This window comes from Archocentrus centrarchus, chromosome 1, assembly GCF_007364275.1.
Source record: "Archocentrus centrarchus isolate MPI-CPG fArcCen1 chromosome 1, fArcCen1, whole genome shotgun sequence".
Classification (NCBI taxonomy): domain Eukaryota; kingdom Metazoa; phylum Chordata; class Actinopteri; order Cichliformes; family Cichlidae; genus Archocentrus; species Archocentrus centrarchus.
Window position 1 is genome coordinate 4027740 of NC_044346.1, and position 19769 is coordinate 4047508.

The following is a 19769-nucleotide window of genomic DNA, read 5'->3' on the forward strand; positions in this document are numbered from 1 at the left end:
GCTATGAACCCTAACCCTCTAACTGTGTGCTTCCTCTGATGGGTGGCTGGCCTCTCTCTTAGAGACTGGGTGAGGAGTGCAGCCATTCAGGAGGGGCTCAAAGCAGAGCCGCTGCTCCTCCACATCGAAAGGAGCCAGATGAGGTGGTTTGGGCATTTGACAAGGATGCCTCCTGGGCACCTCTTGGGTGAGGTGTTCCAGGCACGTCCTACCAGGAGGAGGCCCCTGGGGCAGACCCAGGATACACTGGAGAAATTATATCTCTTGACTGGCCTGGGAACGCCTTGGGGTCCCCCTGGATGAGCTGGTGGAGGTGGCTGGGGAGAAGGAGGTCTGGGGCTTCTCTGCTTAGGCTGCTGCCCCCGCGACATGGCCCCGGATAAGTGGAAGAAGATGGATGGATGGACAAAAAGAGCTTTTACAGAAAAAATATAGTTTCTGATGCATGTCAGTTAGAATTATTATTTTATTTCTCCCCTGTTTGCTAAGTCCTTTAAAACTATATAAATTAAAAAAAGAAAAAAAAGGATTTCACCAGGCACAGGAAAGTCATGTGTTTGATCCATTCATCAATGACAACCTCACCGTCTCATTTATCTTAGCACACGAGCCATAATTCCACCCTGACATGCTTAGCTATGACATCACAACAACACATAGTTACAGTTATGGTCCTGGAACATTAACACGTCTTATAAGAACAACACCGAGACAGTGATTAGTAATACTGAGCATCCAAGAGAGCTCATCAACTAGGCACATAACTTTGCCTCTTTTTAACCTAAAAAGCTGTAGACGTACTGTAGAAGCTGAGGCGAGTAACAGTAATGATAACGCAGCAGATCCCAATCAAAGCAGTTTACTGTCTGCAGACACTTTGTCTCAAGTCAGGTAAAAGTCCAGTATGAATGCTTCTCACATTTGGAACATGGGCTGCTGATGCACTGCTGTGGCTAACATTAGTATTACAAAAACAAGCCTGAAATGCTTGTACCATAACTTGATCCCATTTGTTTCACTGAAGCAAAAACTCAGTAAGTGGAACCTAGCAATTTCTTTTTCTTTTTCACTTGACAACAAATTTCATCAAAACTAATTTATTTAAAAAATAAAAACAAACAACAAACAACAAAAATAAAAACAACTTAGATTGATTATCTTTGCTAAATCTTTTTTTTTTTTTAATTACCTGTTCTTAAGTCATATGCACAGGAAACATTTGAGATCAGATTTAGAAAATGCATCACAGGAATGTTTTTGTTTCTTTATTTTCTCACCAGCCTTTCAGGTCTTCCGCAGACTTTCCATCAGTCCTGCTGAAATTCCTGGTTTCATGGTTATGTTTCCTTTTAGCCCTGCTGTGTTAAACATCTGGATGTTGCTGCATTACAGCCATGACATTCAAATATCAACATCTTCCCTGAGGAAGGATGGGCCATAAATACTAAAATCATCAAAAGACACTGAGAAAATCTACAACATCCTGCATGATAAAGCTCACGACATATTTCTTGTTTTCTTTTGTTGACATGTTCCGTGGAAACACCAAATCCACCACTATTTTACTCCATAATTTAACAGGTATGATCTAATACTTTTCTCCATGTAGTGTAGTTAACATGAAAGTCTTTAAAAAGAGCAAATGTGTTCATTAATTAAACAAGTTTCAGTAATTTCCAGCAGCATATTTTCAGGACTATTTCAGGAACAGGAATATTTTCAGCAGGAGATGAATGCACATTTGGTGCTCTTTGGGCAGCAGGTCATGTATGCACTGCTGTGTTAAAATGAGCTACAGTGTGTGCGCTTAGGAAAATTAATGCACAGATTGGCCAGTGCAACGCTGGGGCTTACTGAAAGTGTTTGTTTTAAAGTAGCTATTTAACAACAATACTGCACAACAAGAGAACTTTGGAGGAATGTGATGCTGACTGATCATTTTGATGTTTTACTAAGACGGAAAATGTTCTCATCAGGCCGATTCCTTTAAGTAAACTTGCAAAAAGAACAAATACACTCTGTATGAGACATAGAGTGCCATTTTTATAATTCAGCTTACTCAAACATTGCTGATTTCTTGAAGTGCTATTGTCATATTCACCCTGCTTTACTCTTGCTTCAACCCCGCCCCCAAACATCTAGCTTAAACACAGGCACTGCAGACTCCTGATTCATCACACCTTGTTATTGGCATCAGTGATAAATAAAAATGGAGCATACTGTTGTGGTGCAAACACACAAGAAAAATAAATGAATAAACAACACACGTGCTGTGCAGTAACTTTGCCTTCATTTCAGAGCGCCTTCTTCTCTGCCTTCACTATTTGCTTTTGTTTATTAGATTTCCGACTCGCTGAATGAATCGTCCCAGTTTGTTATCTGTACCACTTTGCGTCTGATACTCTGGATGGCCAGAGTCACCCCTGTTCAGGGAAGAGGTTCTCTCTTTGTCTGAGGAATATGAATTTGCCTTCTTCACTGACTTGTCAAGGCGAATATTTTCATTGCTAAGCAAAAGCTCATACCGGCTGTAGAGTTTCTCCCTTTTTCTTTGATAGAGAGTCTCTACTTCTTTATCCAGAGTGCTCTTTGAGCCGCAGTCCTGCTCGGCTGCAGGGGCCGTCTTCTTTTTGCTCAGACGCTGAGGAGACAATCTTGAGAATGGAGATTTATGCTTCTCTGTCTCTGATGGACCGCTATGGGAGCTCTGCAAACTGTGCATGCTCAGTGATGGGCTTTTCGTTGTGTGCGCTGCAGCAGGTGCCTGGGAATGGTCTGCCTTGAGTGGCTGGATTGATCCTGAGTTACTACGTGAGTTCAATGAGGTCTTTCTTTGCAGTGACTTCTCTTCTTTTTTGGAAGCTTTCTGTTCATCTGACTGTACCTTCATTCTCACAGAGTTCTGCCTCTGCAGTGCTGCATCCTCTGGCTTTGTTTGCCCCTTTTCTGTGTGCTTGCTCTTACTCCCCACTGCCTGCTGAAGTCCTGCAGATGGATTTGAGACTTCCAGAACAGTTTCCACCTCAGAAATGGATTTCTTTCCTTCCCTTGGAGCATCTGAGCCTGTGCTGTGGGTCACCTTACCATCCCTTCTTCTGGCTTGATCCTGCATTTCTCTTTCTGGAGATTTTTCAGAGTTCTTAGGAACAGCTCCCTCATCTTTGCGAATCTCATTCCTGTCTTTGATTGCTGGCTCCAAACGAGTGTTTGAACTGTCTTTTTCTTCAGGGACCTCGGTCAGAGACTCCATCACTCTTGCATGCTGAATGCTAACACTGCTGGACTGTAAATGAGAAAGCTTGAGCATTGCGTCATTCATTTTCAGGTCTAAATCAGCAGCTGACGCTGTTTTGGACAGGGGCTCGTGCCAGTCGTACGTCTGCATCGTCTTTCGGTCTGAAACCATTTTCACATCATGGTGAGAGGCAGAGCGGTGTCCATCAGTGAGCCTTGGCTCCTTTTTGTTACCTCCCTTCATGAGCTCCCTGTTTTCCTTGTTGCAGCTTTCTTGTGCTGCTGGCGTTGATTCTGAGACACCCTGTCTTAATAAAGACATCAGTTTGGATCTTTCTGCATTCGGATACATGGACCTCAAAGACTCTTGGCTTTGCCTGAAATTGGTGTAGTCCTGCAAACTGAACCTCTTTTGCCTTGTTTCTTCCATTCTGGACTTAATATCTCTTGACCTGCTGTGAATCAGCTGTGACTGATACTCATTTAAGCCTGTGTGACTGCTGTATGGAGACGTCATAGGGGAGCTTGCATCACACGATGCATCTGGAAGCATGTCGTTCTCATTGAGATATGTATCAATCTTCCAGCGGTGGAGTGATGTTTCCGAGTTGAATGGTATTAGGTTCTGGTCTGCACCATAGCGTGTCTGGTGCCTGAGGTGATGCTGAGACATCTGGTTTGGTAGCAGTGAATCCCTGCCTCCCCTCTGTTTAGATCCACTCCTCCTAGGAGCAGCAGGGACTCCAAAGTCCTTAGTTCCCATCTTTAGCCGAGTCATGGAGTTTAACTTCTGAAGCTCGCCCCCATAACTGTGTCCCCTCACGAGTTTCCCCATATCGGTATACTCGGGCTGATGCAGCCTGTCCTGGACACTCAGGCCTCTGGTCATTGTGGCAGAATTGTTAAACCTGGTGTCCTGAACACTTCTCATGCTATGCATCACCCTTGGTCTCGTGTGAATTTTATTGAGAGACAGATGGCTGGAGTTCAGGCTCTGCAGGGCCAAAGTATCTTTGAGGTATGGGACCAATGGCCTCTCATTCAGCAGAAGTGGAGGAACTGTGGAGCGAGCATAGAGTCTTCTGAACTCCTCGTCATAAGAGGAAACCAGTTGACCTGTGACAACCAGGACCATACTCATGTTGATCTTCTCAAATGTCCATGTGTAGCTGAAAAAGAAATTGGAGAACCAATATAGAAGACAAGGATGTAACTAATAATAAACTCATGCAGATCCTAAATATCTAAATTTTGATGTGCTTAATCCAGCAATGAAACATTACAGTGGAAATAAGGCTCAGCAGTGACCAGGAAATGCATCATAAAAAACTAAAGGCTCAGTAGGACCACAACTTAAACACATGATGGTTCAGCTTCATCAAGAAGTGTTCTTCTCATCTCTGATCAGATCTCAAATAGAAGAACTAGTTATGCTGGATTGGCAGATTTGTTAAGTTTGTCTTAGAACAAGCTCTGCAGGTATGTGTCTTTTTTCCTTCTTTTCTCTCTGATATGAACTATCACAGCAGTGAATGTTGTCATCAAACAAGTTTAAATAATGAGGACCGAGTATGTAAAAGTAACCTCTGTGAGCCACAAGCTCAGGCCTCATGCTGCTCTAAATGCACCCTTTGAGACACTTCTCCTGCTCCTTGCTCTGGATGATATCAGTGAGCGGGGATTTTCCTAATATGGTCATCTCAAGCACGCAGAAGCCCCACCCACCTTCTGTTCAAACATTCTGTCTGTGAGGGGCAGCCAATCAGGATAAAGACAACCTAAGTGAAGGAGGAAGGGAGCTAAATAAATGTTTAAGTGTTTCTTTTTCTTTTTTAAATAACAGAGTAGCACAATGAGTTACATGAAATTGCTTTAAAGTTTAATCATGGGAAACCTGAGGCAGCAAAGCTGGCAAGCACGAGTATGGACAGGCTTCTCTTTCAATTTAATCACATCTGAATGGATGCAAATAAGACTGACTCACCTGTATGTTCCATACAAAACCGTCTGGCAGTCCACAAGCATAAACTTCTGTTCCAAACCTCCATGAAACTTCATCGTAGACTGACACTGATACTGCTGCCCCTGAACTGTCCGAACACGAAGGGTCTGGTGGAGAAACAAGAGAATAAATCTTATTAGACTACGTGTTATGTATGAAGGCACTTTTGGCTTATTCACTAAAGATCACCACAGCTGGTATCCCTGCATCTTTGTTTTTTTTTAAGCCCGATGACGTTCCTGACACAAACCGAAATGGATTTGTTTCTCCTTCTGGGACTGAACCGGGGTGCTTTTGGTTTTTAGGCAACAGAATTTAACTACCATGCATGGTAGAGTTGGCTGAATTATTACCAGCCACCAGCTATTTCACATTTGACCAAAAACTTTGTCGTACAGGTTTCAGGTGTTAGTATGTCCTACAGAGAATTCATACATCATCATATTTCCATCTACAGCAGGAACATAGATGATATTTTCTTTATTTGGGCCTCTACTGAAGAACATCTCAATGAGTTCTACACATTCTCAGAGTGGACATTTGAAATTCACATCGGCTTATGATCCTGTACAAGTGCACTTCTTGGACATCCTGATCCATAACAACAAGGAGAACCTATGCATCACTTTGTACAGGAAACCCACAGATAGAAATTCACTTCTACATGAGCACTGAGATCACGTATGCCATTCAATATTCACCTCTGGCTAAAAATATGGCCACTGTTATTCACAAATGTTGGCAGATTGTAGCTTCTGACCCTACTCTCAAACATCCATCTTCTTCTACTATGTGACTGAATGCTGTGAAATCTGGGAATTACAAATGTAATAATTGTCAGCAATCTCACGGATCCATTTCCGTACATTGTTTGACCATGCCTTTCAAAAGAAAAACATTACACAAGAAACTGGAATGTGATTATACCGGTTTGATAATAATTTAAGTGAGGCTGGATATGACTCCTTCTAAAAGAATCACACAGAATTAAATCAGTTGTTGTGTTATTGGTTGTTAGGTTTGTTTTGGGTTAACGAGTTTGGCAGCTTCCGTTGGCCGGTTTGCTATCAGAAATGACTGATATATGTGAATATGATACAACCCTGTATCTAAAAAAGTTGGCTTTCCTACTCTAACTCCTTTTAGCAACAATCTGTGAGCATTTGGAGATTGTTGAGATCATTTGCGGGGAGTTTTGAAAACTAAATACCGTAGGATGTGATGGGCCTTGTTTGTTTTAGTTTTCACCGCATGTGAAATGAAAATAGGCCAGCTTTACACCCATAGCTTTCATTCTCTTTTCCATGGAGCCTTGCTGCTGTGATATGTGCAGAATGTGGCGTGACTTTGTCTTTCTTCTTCACTGTCCTCCCACAAAAAACAACCCCATAGGCAGTTTATGCAAACAGCTTATTCCATGTTTATTATGTGCTCTTGTCTCATTGTCTGTAGATGGGATGGAGCTTATCATCAAACTGAGCTTTCTTGCATATGTTTAGTATTGTGAAAGGTCATATCTGTCACATATTTCATATCACATTTTTCAAACCCTGCCCAAGTAGTTTTAGAGCCTAAATTCCCCCAAAGAGTGAGTGAAAAAGAAACTCAAACATAACTAAAGCCCAGTGTGAAATCATGCATGCTTGCCTCCAGGGTTATTCCATTCATCAGGAGCCTATATGTTTCCATTACTATTAGCTTCACACAAACTCAGAAAAACACGCATAACCTTTGTCACACTCTACATGATCAAACCTGCGCGTCGGTTTTCCTCAGGCTGGTATTTTGATGTGGCTACTGGCTAAGCAGCTTGCAAAGAGATCACAAAGCTGTCACTGTGTTCACTCTGTGTTCACACTTTGTTTAGACAGTTGAAGCATCATCCGATGCTGTTAGACGGGAAAATCCGGCCGCGCTGAGAGCTCTGTCCTGCGGAGGCTGCAGTTGTCTCGTGTGATAATGGCAGGTAGAGACGCAGCAGGGAAATGTTGGTAAATGACTGCGTTTCCACCAGGATACGGAGCAAATGTCAGATTTAATGCATTAAATGCTCGTTTGCCAACAGGAGAAAGGTCAGGACGTTTCATGGGAAACACGGAGGGAAAGCAAATGTAAGGAGATGTTTTCCCTCCATAATATCAGAAAATTACCACATCAGATCTTGTCAGCAAGTCAGCATGTTGCACGCTGTCTAGGCCTGTGTGCGGCAAATGAAGGCTTAATAGTTTATGTCTGACTTTATACAGGTCTACATGTCTGTGCAGCATCTTCTCAGTCTTAAGGTGTGCTGAGCGCACGCACGCACGCACACACACACACACACACACACACACACACACACACACACACACACACACACACACACACACACACACACACACACACACACCTACCTATTCTATCAAAATAAAATTCTTCTGTATCCTGTTATCATTATTTCCAATATTATGATTTTCTTCCCTTTTAAAAGAGGGTTATTTTTAGGATTACTTCTTATCATTGGTCATGACTTAGGCCTCAAAAGGAGCCACTCAGTGGAGTTTAAAATTTTTAAAATATTTTGCAACATGAACATTGTGCAACATGTCAATATGTCTGCTGTGCATGGGAACAGGAAAACTGCATTTGGCACGATGTGGCTGGGAATGCAGACGAGTGTTTACCAGAAGTGATTTTTTTACTTCAGGAAAAGTGGAAAACATAAGAATAGGTGTGCTGTGATAATCACATAACAGCAAAATATCTCCTGTTTTAGTTCACACATGGTATTCTAGTGGAAAATAATAATTATTATAATAATTATTTCAAGGTGCTGTGTTTCTCACCTTTAGGTCGTTGATATTAACCCCCACATTGTGTGACATGTCGAGGAAGCTCTTGACATGGTAATCGTCCAGAAGGATGTAGACCACGACTCCCCTCAGCGTGGCACTGATGAGCTCTTTGAAAATGTCGACATCGGTGAAGACGTCCATCGCAATTGCAATAACCTGGAGGCACATCGGACATGTGGACGTGCTTTTAATTGTGAGAAAATGTCATTTACTCAGTCAAAATATGTCTGAGTAGGACTTTAAATAAAGAATAGAATATACAGTATAGAAGACTTTCCACCTGTAACGAACTTTATCATCGAAGAGCACACCTGTTTAACTTGAAATAATCCTCTACAGAATACATACACTAAAGCACTGTGTAAATATTATTCTTTGCCACAAATACAAGTTAATACGACAGAACTATTTCAGTTAGATATTTTTTTTAAAAGTATTTAAAGTTCTCCTTGATGCGTACTATCTATGTTTGGTACTTGCAGGTGGATGCAGGATTTGTTGTTAATCGCAGTCAGGACTTCAGTAGTGAAGAAGATAACTACTTGATCACAGAACAACAGAGGAATATTTCCAGTTGTTGGTTTACAGTTTGTTAAATTTGCTTTTCTAGAATCAGTTTATTGCTAACCAGTCCAGCTCTGGTAGTTTATAGTTTTCTTTTTCCCCCTTTTGGACCTTTTGCATTTTGCACTCATTAAATGGTTCCCTTCAAGTTTAATCCAGCCTGCCTCCATTTATCTGCATTTGGGTCCTGCTTTAAGACTCCACACAGTCTGTAGCATCTACATATTTTACTTTTGTGGTGTGGGGATGCTTACTATGAGACTTAATATGGATCTTTAACCAGTCATACTTTCTTTCCATCTCATATAATTGAGAGTGTGACTAATCTGAAGCTACTGTGTCCTTGTTATTGTATCTCATGGTTTGTGTTGTGGATCTCCTTGCAGTAAAATCTTCAGCTCACGTCTTCAGCCTTTATTACCTCACCACTGACGGGTGAAGGGAGGTTATTTTTTCACCCCTGTCTGTCTGTCTGTAACATAAATCAAAACGTTTTGACCCCAAACTGATGAAACTTTGTGGAAATATTCCTTCGGGGCCCAAGAACATTTATCAGGATGAGATTTGGTACTCAGGTAAAAACAATTACTGCTTAAATTAAAATACTACACAAAACCCTACACAAAAATCACACACACACATACAATTCATATCTTGACAAATGTTTGTTTCTCTCTTTTTTTTCCATTTAGTTTTTTTTTTAAGGATGCAATCAGGGTTCACACTCAATAAAATATATCCAGACTACATACAGTGGCTTGCAAAAGTATTCATACCCCTTGAACTTTTCCATATTTTGTCACATTACAACCACAAACATAAATATATATTCACTGGAACTTAATGTGAAAGACCAACACAAAGTGGTATACAATTGTGAAGTGGAACCAAAATTATACATGATCCAAAACATTTTTTACAAATAAAAAACTGAAAAGTGTGGTGTGCAAAAGTATTCAGCCCCCTTTTCTCTGAGTGCAACCAGTTGCATTCAGAAGTTGCCTGATGACTGCTAATGACTAAAAAGAGTCCACCTGTGTGTAATCTAATCTCAGTACAAATACAGCTGCTCTGTGACGGCCTCAGAGGTTGGTTAAGAGAATATTGGGGAGTAAACGGCATCATGAAGTCCAAAGAACACAGCAGACAGGTCAGGAATAAGGTTGTGGAGAAGTTTAAAGCAGGCTTAGGCTATAAAAAGATTTCCCAAGCTTTGAACATCTCATGGAGCACTGTTCAATCCATTATCCGGAAATGGAAAGAGTATGGCACAACTGTAAACCTACCAAGACAAGGCCGTCCACCTAAACTTACAGGCCGAACAAGGAGAGCACTGATCAGAGATGCAGCCAAGAGGCCCATGGTGACTCTGGACCAAATGCAGAGATCCAGTTTAAAGGTGGAGGGAATCTGTCCACAGGACAACTATTAGTGGTGCACTGCACAAATGTGGTCTTTAAGGAAGAGTGGCAAGAAGAAAGCCATTGTTAACAGAAAACCATAAAAAGTCCCGTTTGCAGTTTGCCAGAAGCTGTTGGAGACACAGCAAACATGTGGAACAAGGTGCTTTGGTCAGATGAGACCAAAATGGAAATTTTTGGCCAAAATACAAAATGCTATGTGTGGCAGAGAATTAACACTGCACATCACTCTGAACACACCATCCCCACTGTCAGATATGGTGGTGGCAGCATCATGCTCTGGGGCTGCTTCTCTTCAGCAGGGACAGGGAAGTTGGTCAGAGTTGATGGGAAGATGGATGGAGCCAAATACAGAGCAATCTTGGAGGAAAACCTGTTGGAGTCTGCAAAAGACTTGAGACTGGGGCGGAGGTTCACCTTCCAGCAGGACAACGACCCTAAACATAAAGCCAGGGCTACAATGGAACGGTTTAAAACCAAACATATTGATGTGTTAGAACGGCCCAGTCAAAGTCCAGACCTAAACCCAATGAGAATTTTTGGCAAGATCTGAAAACTGCTGTTCACGAACGCTCTCCATCTAACCTGACTGAGTTTGAGCTGTTTTGCAAAGAGAAATGGCCAAAAATTTCAGTCACTAGATGTGCAAAGCTGGTGGAGACATACGCTAAAAGACTTACAGCTGTAACTGCAGCAAAAGGTGGTTCCACAAAGTATTGACTCAGGGGGGCTCAATACTTTTGCACACCGTACTTTTCAGTTTTTTATTTGTAAAAAAATGTTTTGAATCATGTATAATTTTCTTTCCAATTCATAATTGTATACCACTTTGTGTTGGTCTTTCACATTAAATTGCAGTGAAATATATTTATGTTTGTGGTTGTAATGTGACAAAATATGGAAAAGTTCAAGGGGTATGAATAAATTTGCAAGCCACTGTATATGCCATTATCTGTTCATGTGGATCTCACTTTTAAAATAAAAATATCATATTTTACAGTTTTTTTTTTAAAGCCAGTAAAATACATTTCTAGTCTTTCTGATTCAGTAATGTGTGATGGAGTATGACAACACTGCAGCGTAGTGTCAGAGCATACACAATTCTGGGTGTGTGAGGTGTGCTGAGTGCCCTCTGGTTAGAGAGGTTTTTTACCTCACCGCATACATGTGCACAAAAACAAGCTTCTCTTTAGTTATCACTATATTAACTTACTGCTAAATCAGAAACAAGGACCTTTATGATACCCCGTGTCTGCTCGTGAGCTCCACAGGCTCCTGCATGAGCATTCAGAGAGGTGAGGACTGATTTGTTGCTGCAGCTCTAAAGCAGCGCAGCTCATTAACTTACAACTGAATAACTGCACAGAAAGTACAGGATGGAAAACCTTCTTGATGAAGGTTCCTGTGGAAAATTAGGGAATTGCAAACTACCATGACCTGCTATCCTTATGATTCTGGTCATGAAAACCTTCAAAATTTTAAGCTTAAGTATAAAAACAAATTGCCACCAGGCTGCTTTCAAGAGCACATGACATTACTGCTACCTCTACATGGTTGCTACAGCTTTAAAGAAACTTTTCTATCAGTGTGTTTTTTAACACTTCTCTTGGGAAACCTGCTGAAGTCGAAGGACACACTCGGCTGCATCACGCATCATAAGCTGCACAGTAATGAGCACCTTAAAGTGGCTTGTTGCGATGTGTACAGTTTTTGATAAGAAGGCTTAGCTGCTGTAGGAGTATTTGAACTGGTGTAGTCAGCTGATTGTGTGTTAATGTATGTTCAGCCCAGCCCTGCAGTCTTCTGTGTATGCAGAGAACTGTGAGGCGTATAAGTCCTTTGTGAAACTGCACCTTTCATTGTGTGTTTGTGCTGTTGATAAACTATTACCCTTGTATTTGTTGATGAATTTCCCTGCATATTCATCCACACGACAGATGAGCTGTCACTTTTTGACATCACCCCAGGATTATTCCTTATATTTATATGACAGTGGTGAGGCCTCACCTTCTTTGCCTCCTGAATCTGCTTCCGAACCACCTCTTTAACGGTTGGCGTGTTCTGTCTGGGTGGGTTAAACAGCAGGCTGATGGTGGTCTCCATGTCCTCCAGCTTGACCTCTGGCCAGCCCAGGTCCAAGTCTGGCACCTCCTCATCTGACTCAGTTGGGAAGTAGGTGGAGGGCCTGACCTCATCTGCGCCCCGTCTCCCTTCTGAGTCATCCTCCACAACCGGTAACTCTGCATTTTTCACGATGAAGACAATCTCCTCCTCTGACAGGAAGTGGTTGATCTGCTCAGCTCGAATAAACTCCTCGTAGGCTTCTTTACCTCCACAGAGCAGGGCGTAAATGGCCAGGCGGTACGATTCTTTATAGTGTGGCTGAATGTAAACAGGAGCGTCCTCTTCAAGTGAAGACAGGCATGACAGATTGGACTCCATGGATGTCCTCTGATTCTCTATGAGCAGCAGGTTTCTCCTTTACCTTCGGTGTGACATACCACACGGCTGTTACAGGGTACACTGAGTTAAACCTGCTTCTTACCTTTACAAGCTATACCTAATTTCAACTAAAGGGATGATTAGGACAAAAAAAGCAAATACAATATGCATGAATTTAATATTTTTATCTCTGTTTCGGAGCTGGTTACAGCAATATTGTCCACCAGTAATCTTTAATCATTAAACATCACCATGTCAGACAGATGCAGCAACTGTCAACATATTAATTTTACACAGCACTAGAGGTTTGGAACAATAGTAAAGGAGATTTTCCAGCCAATCACATAAAACTTTTAAGCTATTACATTTTTAATGCCTTTAGTCCTCTTCTTAAACAAACTCAGTGCAGATCACTTGTGTTTAGTGCCATGCTGTGAAGACCTGTAAGCTCTCAGCAAAGCACTGCAAAAAAGTACATGTGGTTCACTACAAGTAGGTAAACAATATGAAGCATGCGGATACGTCTTCAGTTACTGAACTTCAAACTGTCAACAGCTCAACATGTTTTGAGTGAAATAGATAAACAGACTTACTTCATAACTGGAAAAAGGAATCCTGGGTTTCCTGATTAATCAGAGGCCAGACGCTTAAAAACAGTTTAAAAACTTTCTGCTCTCTGTCCAACCTGAACCGGCAACACTAAAAGGTGTGGATTCACGAACTCCATACAAACGACTAGCCTGTTGTACCTGCTCTGTTTGCTCCACCGACAGCTACAGTAACAAACCCCACCCATCTCAGCTCACCTGACTTTCAGAAGCAGGTCGGCTTGTCCCTCCAGCTGTCATGAGTTTGGATACATTTGACTTTTGGCTTCATTCACTGTGGCTGCAGGATTTGTGCTACCTCTTCTATGGTGAGGCAGAGAAGTGATTATTCACAGAGACAACAGGAGGAGGTTGAGAAGTAAAGTTTATTGCCATCACAAAGCACTGGGGAGGGAAGCACAACATGTCACAGACAGAAGAACCTCTTGGGTACAGAGATCAGGGCTGGAAGTGAATATTTGTATTCACAGGATAGCTCACCTCCAGATGATAACATTTACCTGGGAGAAAAATGGCTGTAATAAAGGAGCACGTAGTAATCTGGTGTTTGGTGGTAAATTTTCACCCAGGTGCTGACAACATTACCCCAGGTCTGTACCTTCTGACTCCCAGATCATCCAGTTTCATGGATAATTCTGCTGTATTACAACGTGGATCTTATTTCTGTGGTTTTTATAATATCGCACTCGTTGACTTAAGCGCTAAATGTGGGAAACACGGTAACGGATCCGATCCGGGTTAACCACTTAATTGGAGGTGAAACCTAAAATGTTATGGTAATAATCCTTCATTGCACACACAACCACAGTAAGTATGGAGTATAAAACTAAATACCTTTGGTGGAGTATTTATGATGGACAGTTTGGGTCATTTTTAATATTCTCTTTTATTTTGTCCTCCAAAGTTTTGCTTCTCTGTTTGTAACATAGTTCACTGTCTGACAGCTTGTGGCCCATATGACTTACTTTTAGTTGTGGCACTAAGACCCAAGTTGCAATAAAGCATAAGTATCCTTTGACATACACAGCTGGTTGCAGGCATTCCACTGACACTGCACAGTGGAAGGTTGCAGCTTTTAAAACTTTAAAATGAATCTACAAAGACCTTTTATTGTTCTTTGTGTTTATTTCTTGTGTCAGAAGCAACCAGTTTAAAGACAAATGACAGCCTACTGACTGAAAGGTGTAGTCCAGAGTAAGCAGCAGTTTCCAAAGTGGGACTTTGACATTATCTACATCTAAATAAACCTTAAAGTAAGAGCTCATTGTTTCACACCCATGCTTATAAATCAGTGTTGCTTAACAGCCAGCACTAATCCCCCTAACACCACCTTCTACTTCCTTGGTGGAGTCGGAGACTTCATGAATCTGGGTGGAGTTGGAGACTTGACACTGCGAGGTGGAGTAGGAGACTTCGGGGTCGGGGTTGGAGACTTGGAGAGCGGGGTAGATGTGGGGGTTGGAGTTGGGCTCTTCATCGATGGCGCTGGGGTCTGGGTTTTAGAAGGAGTGGGGGTTGGGGTCTTGGAAGGGGGAGCTGGGGACTTTGGCGGCACAGGCGTGGCTGCGGCTGTTTTGGGCTGCCCCAGTTTGGGCTCGGGGATCTGCTCTCCGTGCCTGTAGACGCTGACGGTGATCTCCACAAACTCGCCACCGTACTTGTTCCGTACATTGATGCTGTACTTCCCGGAGTCTTCCGGAGTGACTTTGTTAATGACGAGGCTGGCAAACTTGCCACCGTCAAACGTGACCCTGGTGTGCTCAGTGGAGGCGACTTCCTGCTCGTTCTTGAACCAGGTGACCTCGGGAGTAGGCTCGCCCCACACGGTGCAGGTCAGGCTCAAAGACTGGAGAGGACAGAACGTGTTTCACAGAGTCACAGAAATCAAAAGTAAAAATTGTGACCAATGACAGATGATTTTATAAATTTATCTGTTCTTTATGAACCCTGACCCCAGATTGTGGCTGTAGCTCAGTAGGTAGAGCAGGTCACCTACTGAATGGAAGGTCAGTGGTTCAATTCCTGGCTACTGCAGGCTGCGTGCCAATGTATCCTTGGGCAAGATACTTAACCCCAAGTTGCTCTCCGCCCGTTCCGTCGGAGTATGAATGTGAGTGAATGTTAGACGATTAAAGCACTTAGCTTAATTAATTAATCATGGAAGTGCTTGTATGAATGCGTGTGCATGGGGTAAATGTGAATGTGTTGTGTAAGCGCTTTGAGTGCTCATATCTGAGTAGAAAAGCGCTATATAAGAACTAGTCCATTTACCATTTGAGGTACATATCAAATCATTACATCTTTACAATGAAGTAAATGGAATTTGTACCATGGTTCTCAAATCACTGACATATACGCATTAAAGTCCAGTCGGAGGAAAAAACAGCATTCGACAAATCGTTTTTGTCAAATTGGAAAAAGTGTGTGTAAAAATACACAAAGGGTCCCCGCTGACTATTCACATTTCAGACATGATTATGTCAAAATGTCAGCTAATAAAAACCAAACCTCTCTGCACGGTCAGATTCCACTGAGGTAAGAAAAGAAAATACTTGAAGTGATTTTTTTCAGCAGCATCTTCGTGAGACCTTCTTCACCTTCTAAACTCTTTGTTTTATTGAGAGACGTGACGGCTCAAAGGTCCTCTTTATGTTTGTTCTTGTTCAGTAGGAACACTTTCAGGGCAGCTTTGACCTTTGACCGTATAACTGATATAATTACACAATAAAGCCAACCATCAACTAATATGTAAAAATACAATTTTGTAAGTTGATTGCTGAGGAAAAATCTTACCTTCTGTTCCATAATAGTGACCACATCTGGCAGACCACCAACCACTCTGCCGCGGTCTAAAAAAAAAAAAATCACTTTTTACTCCTGGATTCACTCGAAATCACAACTCCAAAGACTAAAGCAGTTTGTCTTTATATGTTTATGGGCTGATCTAAGGCTCCACCTGTACTTTGAAAATATTCAGACTGCTGTCGAGGTCACGAGGTAAGTTTCTATTGTTTCTCTTGTCTTGTATAAGCGCTTTGAGTGCTCAGACTGAGTAGAAAAGCGCTATATAAGAGCTAGTCCATTTACCATTTACCATGATACACAAAAATCTTTAAAAACATCATTAATCAGTGTAGCGTTAATGAAAGTTCAGTTCTATGGAATAAATACACGAGTACTCTCTCTCTCTAACAGGCTCGATAAAAACTGTGAGATACTCACTCTTCTCAGCAAATGCAGCTGCCCTAAAAGAAGAAGAAGTTCAGTATGATTAACACAATTTGGACACAATATAAAATATGCATGTCAACATTAAAACACTTACTTAAGCCTTAGGTACTCCTCATAGGCATCCGTGTATGCTGCAAATCATTATAACGGACTTCATTATTCAGTGACACAAAGAGTTTTACAGTAACTCCAAGATTAGAAAATAAAATACAGATTAAATGTCCAGAAACATTAACAGACTTCATACAGAAAAAAGGGAAACTGCAATGAAAGAAACACGATCGCACAGATGGAGATTTTTACCTTGTCCGGAGAGGTCAAACGTGCGGGTGTGGGTCTTGATGCCGTCTGAGATCTCGATGGCGTAATGACCCTTCTCCTTATCGGACGGGTCACAGATCTGCATCCAGGCCATCTCAGCTGTACCGCCAATCCTCATCTTCTCAGAGGAGGCGATCTTACTCTCCCTGTAGGTTTACATCACAGACCTCACAACTTAGTTATTAATTCATAGTGGGTGGAAAAACAGACACACACATTTCTATGTCTGTACACCAATTACACACTGACTGATTTCAAACACAAGACAAAAAAAGAATTCAATACTATACATCCAGTGTAAGCTATGAAAAATGTGTAAATGATGAGTTCTTTAAAAATTCTTATATTGTGACTTATGTTGAGTATTTTCAGAATAAAGCTGAAGGTTTAAAAAAAAAAAGCAAAGATGGAGGGACATTTAAGCCAGCTGACAGTTTCAGAAACTTCAAATGACTTCAAAACAGCGTTTTACCCTACGATGAACTGCACATAAGCTGTGCACAAAGTCTGAGGGGGATTCACCATGTGAAGTGCTATGTTGTAGCTGTAGATGAATGAGCGCTGAACATAATTTTCAAACAACTCTTTAGTATTGATTGAGTCTTCGAATGAAACCTGTCATGAACTGTAACGTGCAAACACTTAAAGCTGTTTTTGAGATGAAGGCAGAATGTTTGAATCCTTTTAAATCCTTGTAAAAACTTGTAAACTTGTACACAAATGACCCAACAAGTGACACATTTTGACTCAAATGTTACCAAATGTTGATGTGTGAAAGTACGACATTCCCTTTTATCAACTGAGCTCACCACCCACACAAATACTCAAACAACTATTATGAAAAGTGTTTCATAGTAACAAGAAGAACCTGAAAATTTGTTTCAGGGAATTTGATGCTCGAATGCTACAAATACACTGCTCAAAAAAAAAATTAAAGGAACACTTTTTAATCAGAGTTCAGCATCAAGTCAGTTAAACTTCTGGGATATTGATCTGGTCAGTAAGCAGCAGAGGGGGTTGTTAATCAGTTTCAGCTGCTTTGGTGTTGATGAAATTAACAACAGGTGCACTAGAGGGGCAACACTGAGACAACCCCCCAAAACAGGAATGGTTTCACAGGTGGAGGACACTCACATTTTTCCCTCCTCATCTTTTCTGACTGCTGTTCGCTAGTTTTGCATTTGGCTAGGGTCAGTGTCACTACTGGTAGCATGAGGTGATACCTGGAAACTACAGAGGTTGCACAGGTAGGCCAACTCCTCCAGGATGGCACATCCATGCATGCTATTGCCAGAAGGTTTGCTGTGTCTCTCAGAACAGTCTCAACAGCATGGAGGAGATTCCAGGAGACAGGCAGTTACACTAGCCCTGTGCTTTTCACAAATGAGAGCAGTTACATCCTGAGCACATGTGACAGATGTGAAAGGGTGTGGAGAAGAAGTGGAGTTGTGCTGCCCGTAACATCATTCAGCACAACTGGTTTGGCGCTGGGTCAGTGATGGGCTGGAGAGGCATATCCATGGAGGGATGCACAGACCACTACAGGCTAGGCAACAGCACTCTGACTGGCATCAGGTATCAGGAACAAATCCTTGGACCCACTGTCAGACCCTACACTGTCCCGACCTCATGTGGCGCGAGTATGCAGGCAGTTCTCGGAGGATGAAGGAATCGATACCACTGACTGGCCCCCACGCTTGCCTGACCTAAATCCAACAGAACACGTCTATGACATTATGTTTTGGTCCATCTGACATTGCCAGTTTGCCCCTCAGACTGTCCAGGAGCCCATGATGCCCTGGTCCAGATCTGGGAGAAGATCCCCCCCCAGGACACATTTGTCATCTCATTATGTGGGGGTCATAAAAACTGTCTTTAATTGTCTTTGAATTCAGCCCTCTGTAGGTTGATCATTTTCATTTCCATCAAATGATGTGGCTAACACATTACCCCGTCCATATCTGTACAGATATCCATCATTATTTTTTCCCCCCATTGAGAGCTGATGGTTTTTCAAAGTGTTGTTTTAATTTTTTTTGAGCAGTGTGTCTATGTGGCAGCCTTGGGTAAGCTCACAGACTGCCTGTAAATGGTGATGAACAACAAACACATGAAGAGTAAAAGTAAATATTTAAATAAGTAAACTTTAAAATAAGTAAAGTAAAATGAAATACTTGAATAACTTAAAATACAGTACCAGTCAAAAGGGTGACCAAACTTTTGACTGGTACTGTGATCTACTGGATTCACATAAAGGATTTAAAAAGTACTTGTGCTTCCAGATGGTTTTCATCTCCTCTGTGTAGTAGTTCATGTAGCACTGCAGTCTGATTCCCTCTGGAGTACACTGCAGCACCAGATCAGAGGCAGACGCACCTATTGACACAAAGAAACGCACAGCAACAGACAATCAGACAAAGATTCAAAAATGTCTTTACGGCCAAGCAGACTCACAGTGAATCTGCGCATTCAGAGAAGCTAGGCTTTTCACAGTTGTTGCCAGGGTACACTTATTTTGTTTGTGAACCACTTTCCAGCTCTGTCAGCATCAAACCGCAGCAGTATTTTTACTGCTGCTTTTTTTCTTATTCTGGAAAAAACCTTCAAGTCAAACAAGGTTCCTGGTAACATGAAGCAAATACGTTTTGACAGTTTGTGGTAACTTTGCTGATCCAACCTACCAGCAATCTGGGCGATGGCGTTGATGATGTCATCAAACACTACAAATCAAAGAGGAGAAAAGACACAATAAATACTGTGCAAGACGTCTAACATGACAACACAAAGCACTCACAGCTGACCCCAACCTTTGCCTGAAATGTCAAACACAGATGTGTCCTTTCCTCTGTCGTCACTGAGCATGGCTTTGTAAACACCGTGATCTTTTCTGGAGAACTGAAGAAACACAACATTATATTATATTATATTATATTATATTATATTTTTTAGTGTGGACGGTGCAGATGTTACCAGTGGGAGGGGAAGAGCGCAGGATCCAGACATGACATTGGGGGGAGTCTCTGGTACAATCTCCTCATCGTCTTTGTACCAGTATAAAGTTGTTTCCTTCTTCACATTGGCTGTCTGACAAGAACAAAGCAAAGCAATGAAG

The 19769-nt window shown here is 41.8% G+C and overlaps 2 protein-coding genes across 6 annotated transcripts in view; both read right to left on the reverse strand.

Moving 5' to 3' along the window:
- Positions 1-1233: 1233 nt before the first annotated feature.
- Positions 1234-13351, reverse strand: LOC115781414 (protein FAM83B-like). The gene is made up of 5 exons (XM_030731057.1): positions 13091-13351; positions 12063-12540; positions 8062-8226; positions 5219-5343; positions 1234-4403 (listed from the first exon to the last, which is right to left on the reverse strand). The coding sequence occupies exons 2-5, from the start codon at positions 12495-12497 to the stop codon at positions 2321-2323; spliced, it is 2808 nt and encodes a 935-aa protein (XP_030586917.1). The 5' UTR covers positions 12498-12540; positions 13091-13351; the 3' UTR covers positions 1234-2320.
- A 100-nt stretch (positions 13352-13451) lies between these two features.
- myom2a (myomesin 2a) overlaps positions 13452-19769 on the reverse strand; it is a 55577-nt gene continuing 49259 nt past the window's right edge. For all 5 annotated transcript variants that reach the window (XM_030731033.1, XM_030731041.1, XM_030731020.1 and 2 more), the window contains 9 exons: positions 19628-19741; positions 19465-19552; positions 19339-19377; positions 18928-19033; positions 16640-16803; positions 16431-16467; positions 16328-16350; positions 15899-15954; positions 13452-14951 (listed from right to left, as the gene is read on the reverse strand). In XM_030731033.1, coding sequence (XP_030586893.1) covers positions 14439-14951; positions 15899-15954; positions 16328-16350; positions 16431-16467; positions 16640-16803; positions 18928-19033; positions 19339-19377; positions 19465-19552; positions 19628-19741 — 1140 coding nt within the window. In that variant the 3' untranslated portion in view covers positions 13452-14438. The remainder of the gene's footprint in view (positions 14952-15898; positions 15955-16327; positions 16351-16430; positions 16468-16639; positions 16804-18927; positions 19034-19338; positions 19378-19464; positions 19553-19627; positions 19742-19769) is intronic.

Bases quoted from the DNA above. Each gene is read 5' to 3' on its own strand.
- LOC115781414 (XM_030731057.1), bottom strand. From the start codon at position 12,497: ATGGAGTCCAATCTGTCATGCCTGTCTTCACTTGAAGAGGACGCTCCT. The intron at 5,344-8,061 runs GTGAGAAACACA...TTTCTCCACCAG, and splicing joins TTAATATCAACGACCTAAAG to ACCCTTCGTGTTCGGACAGT. The intron at 4,404-5,218 runs GTGAGTCAGTCT...TTTCTTTTTCAG, and splicing joins GTTTTGTATGGAACATACAG to CTACACATGGACATTTGAGA.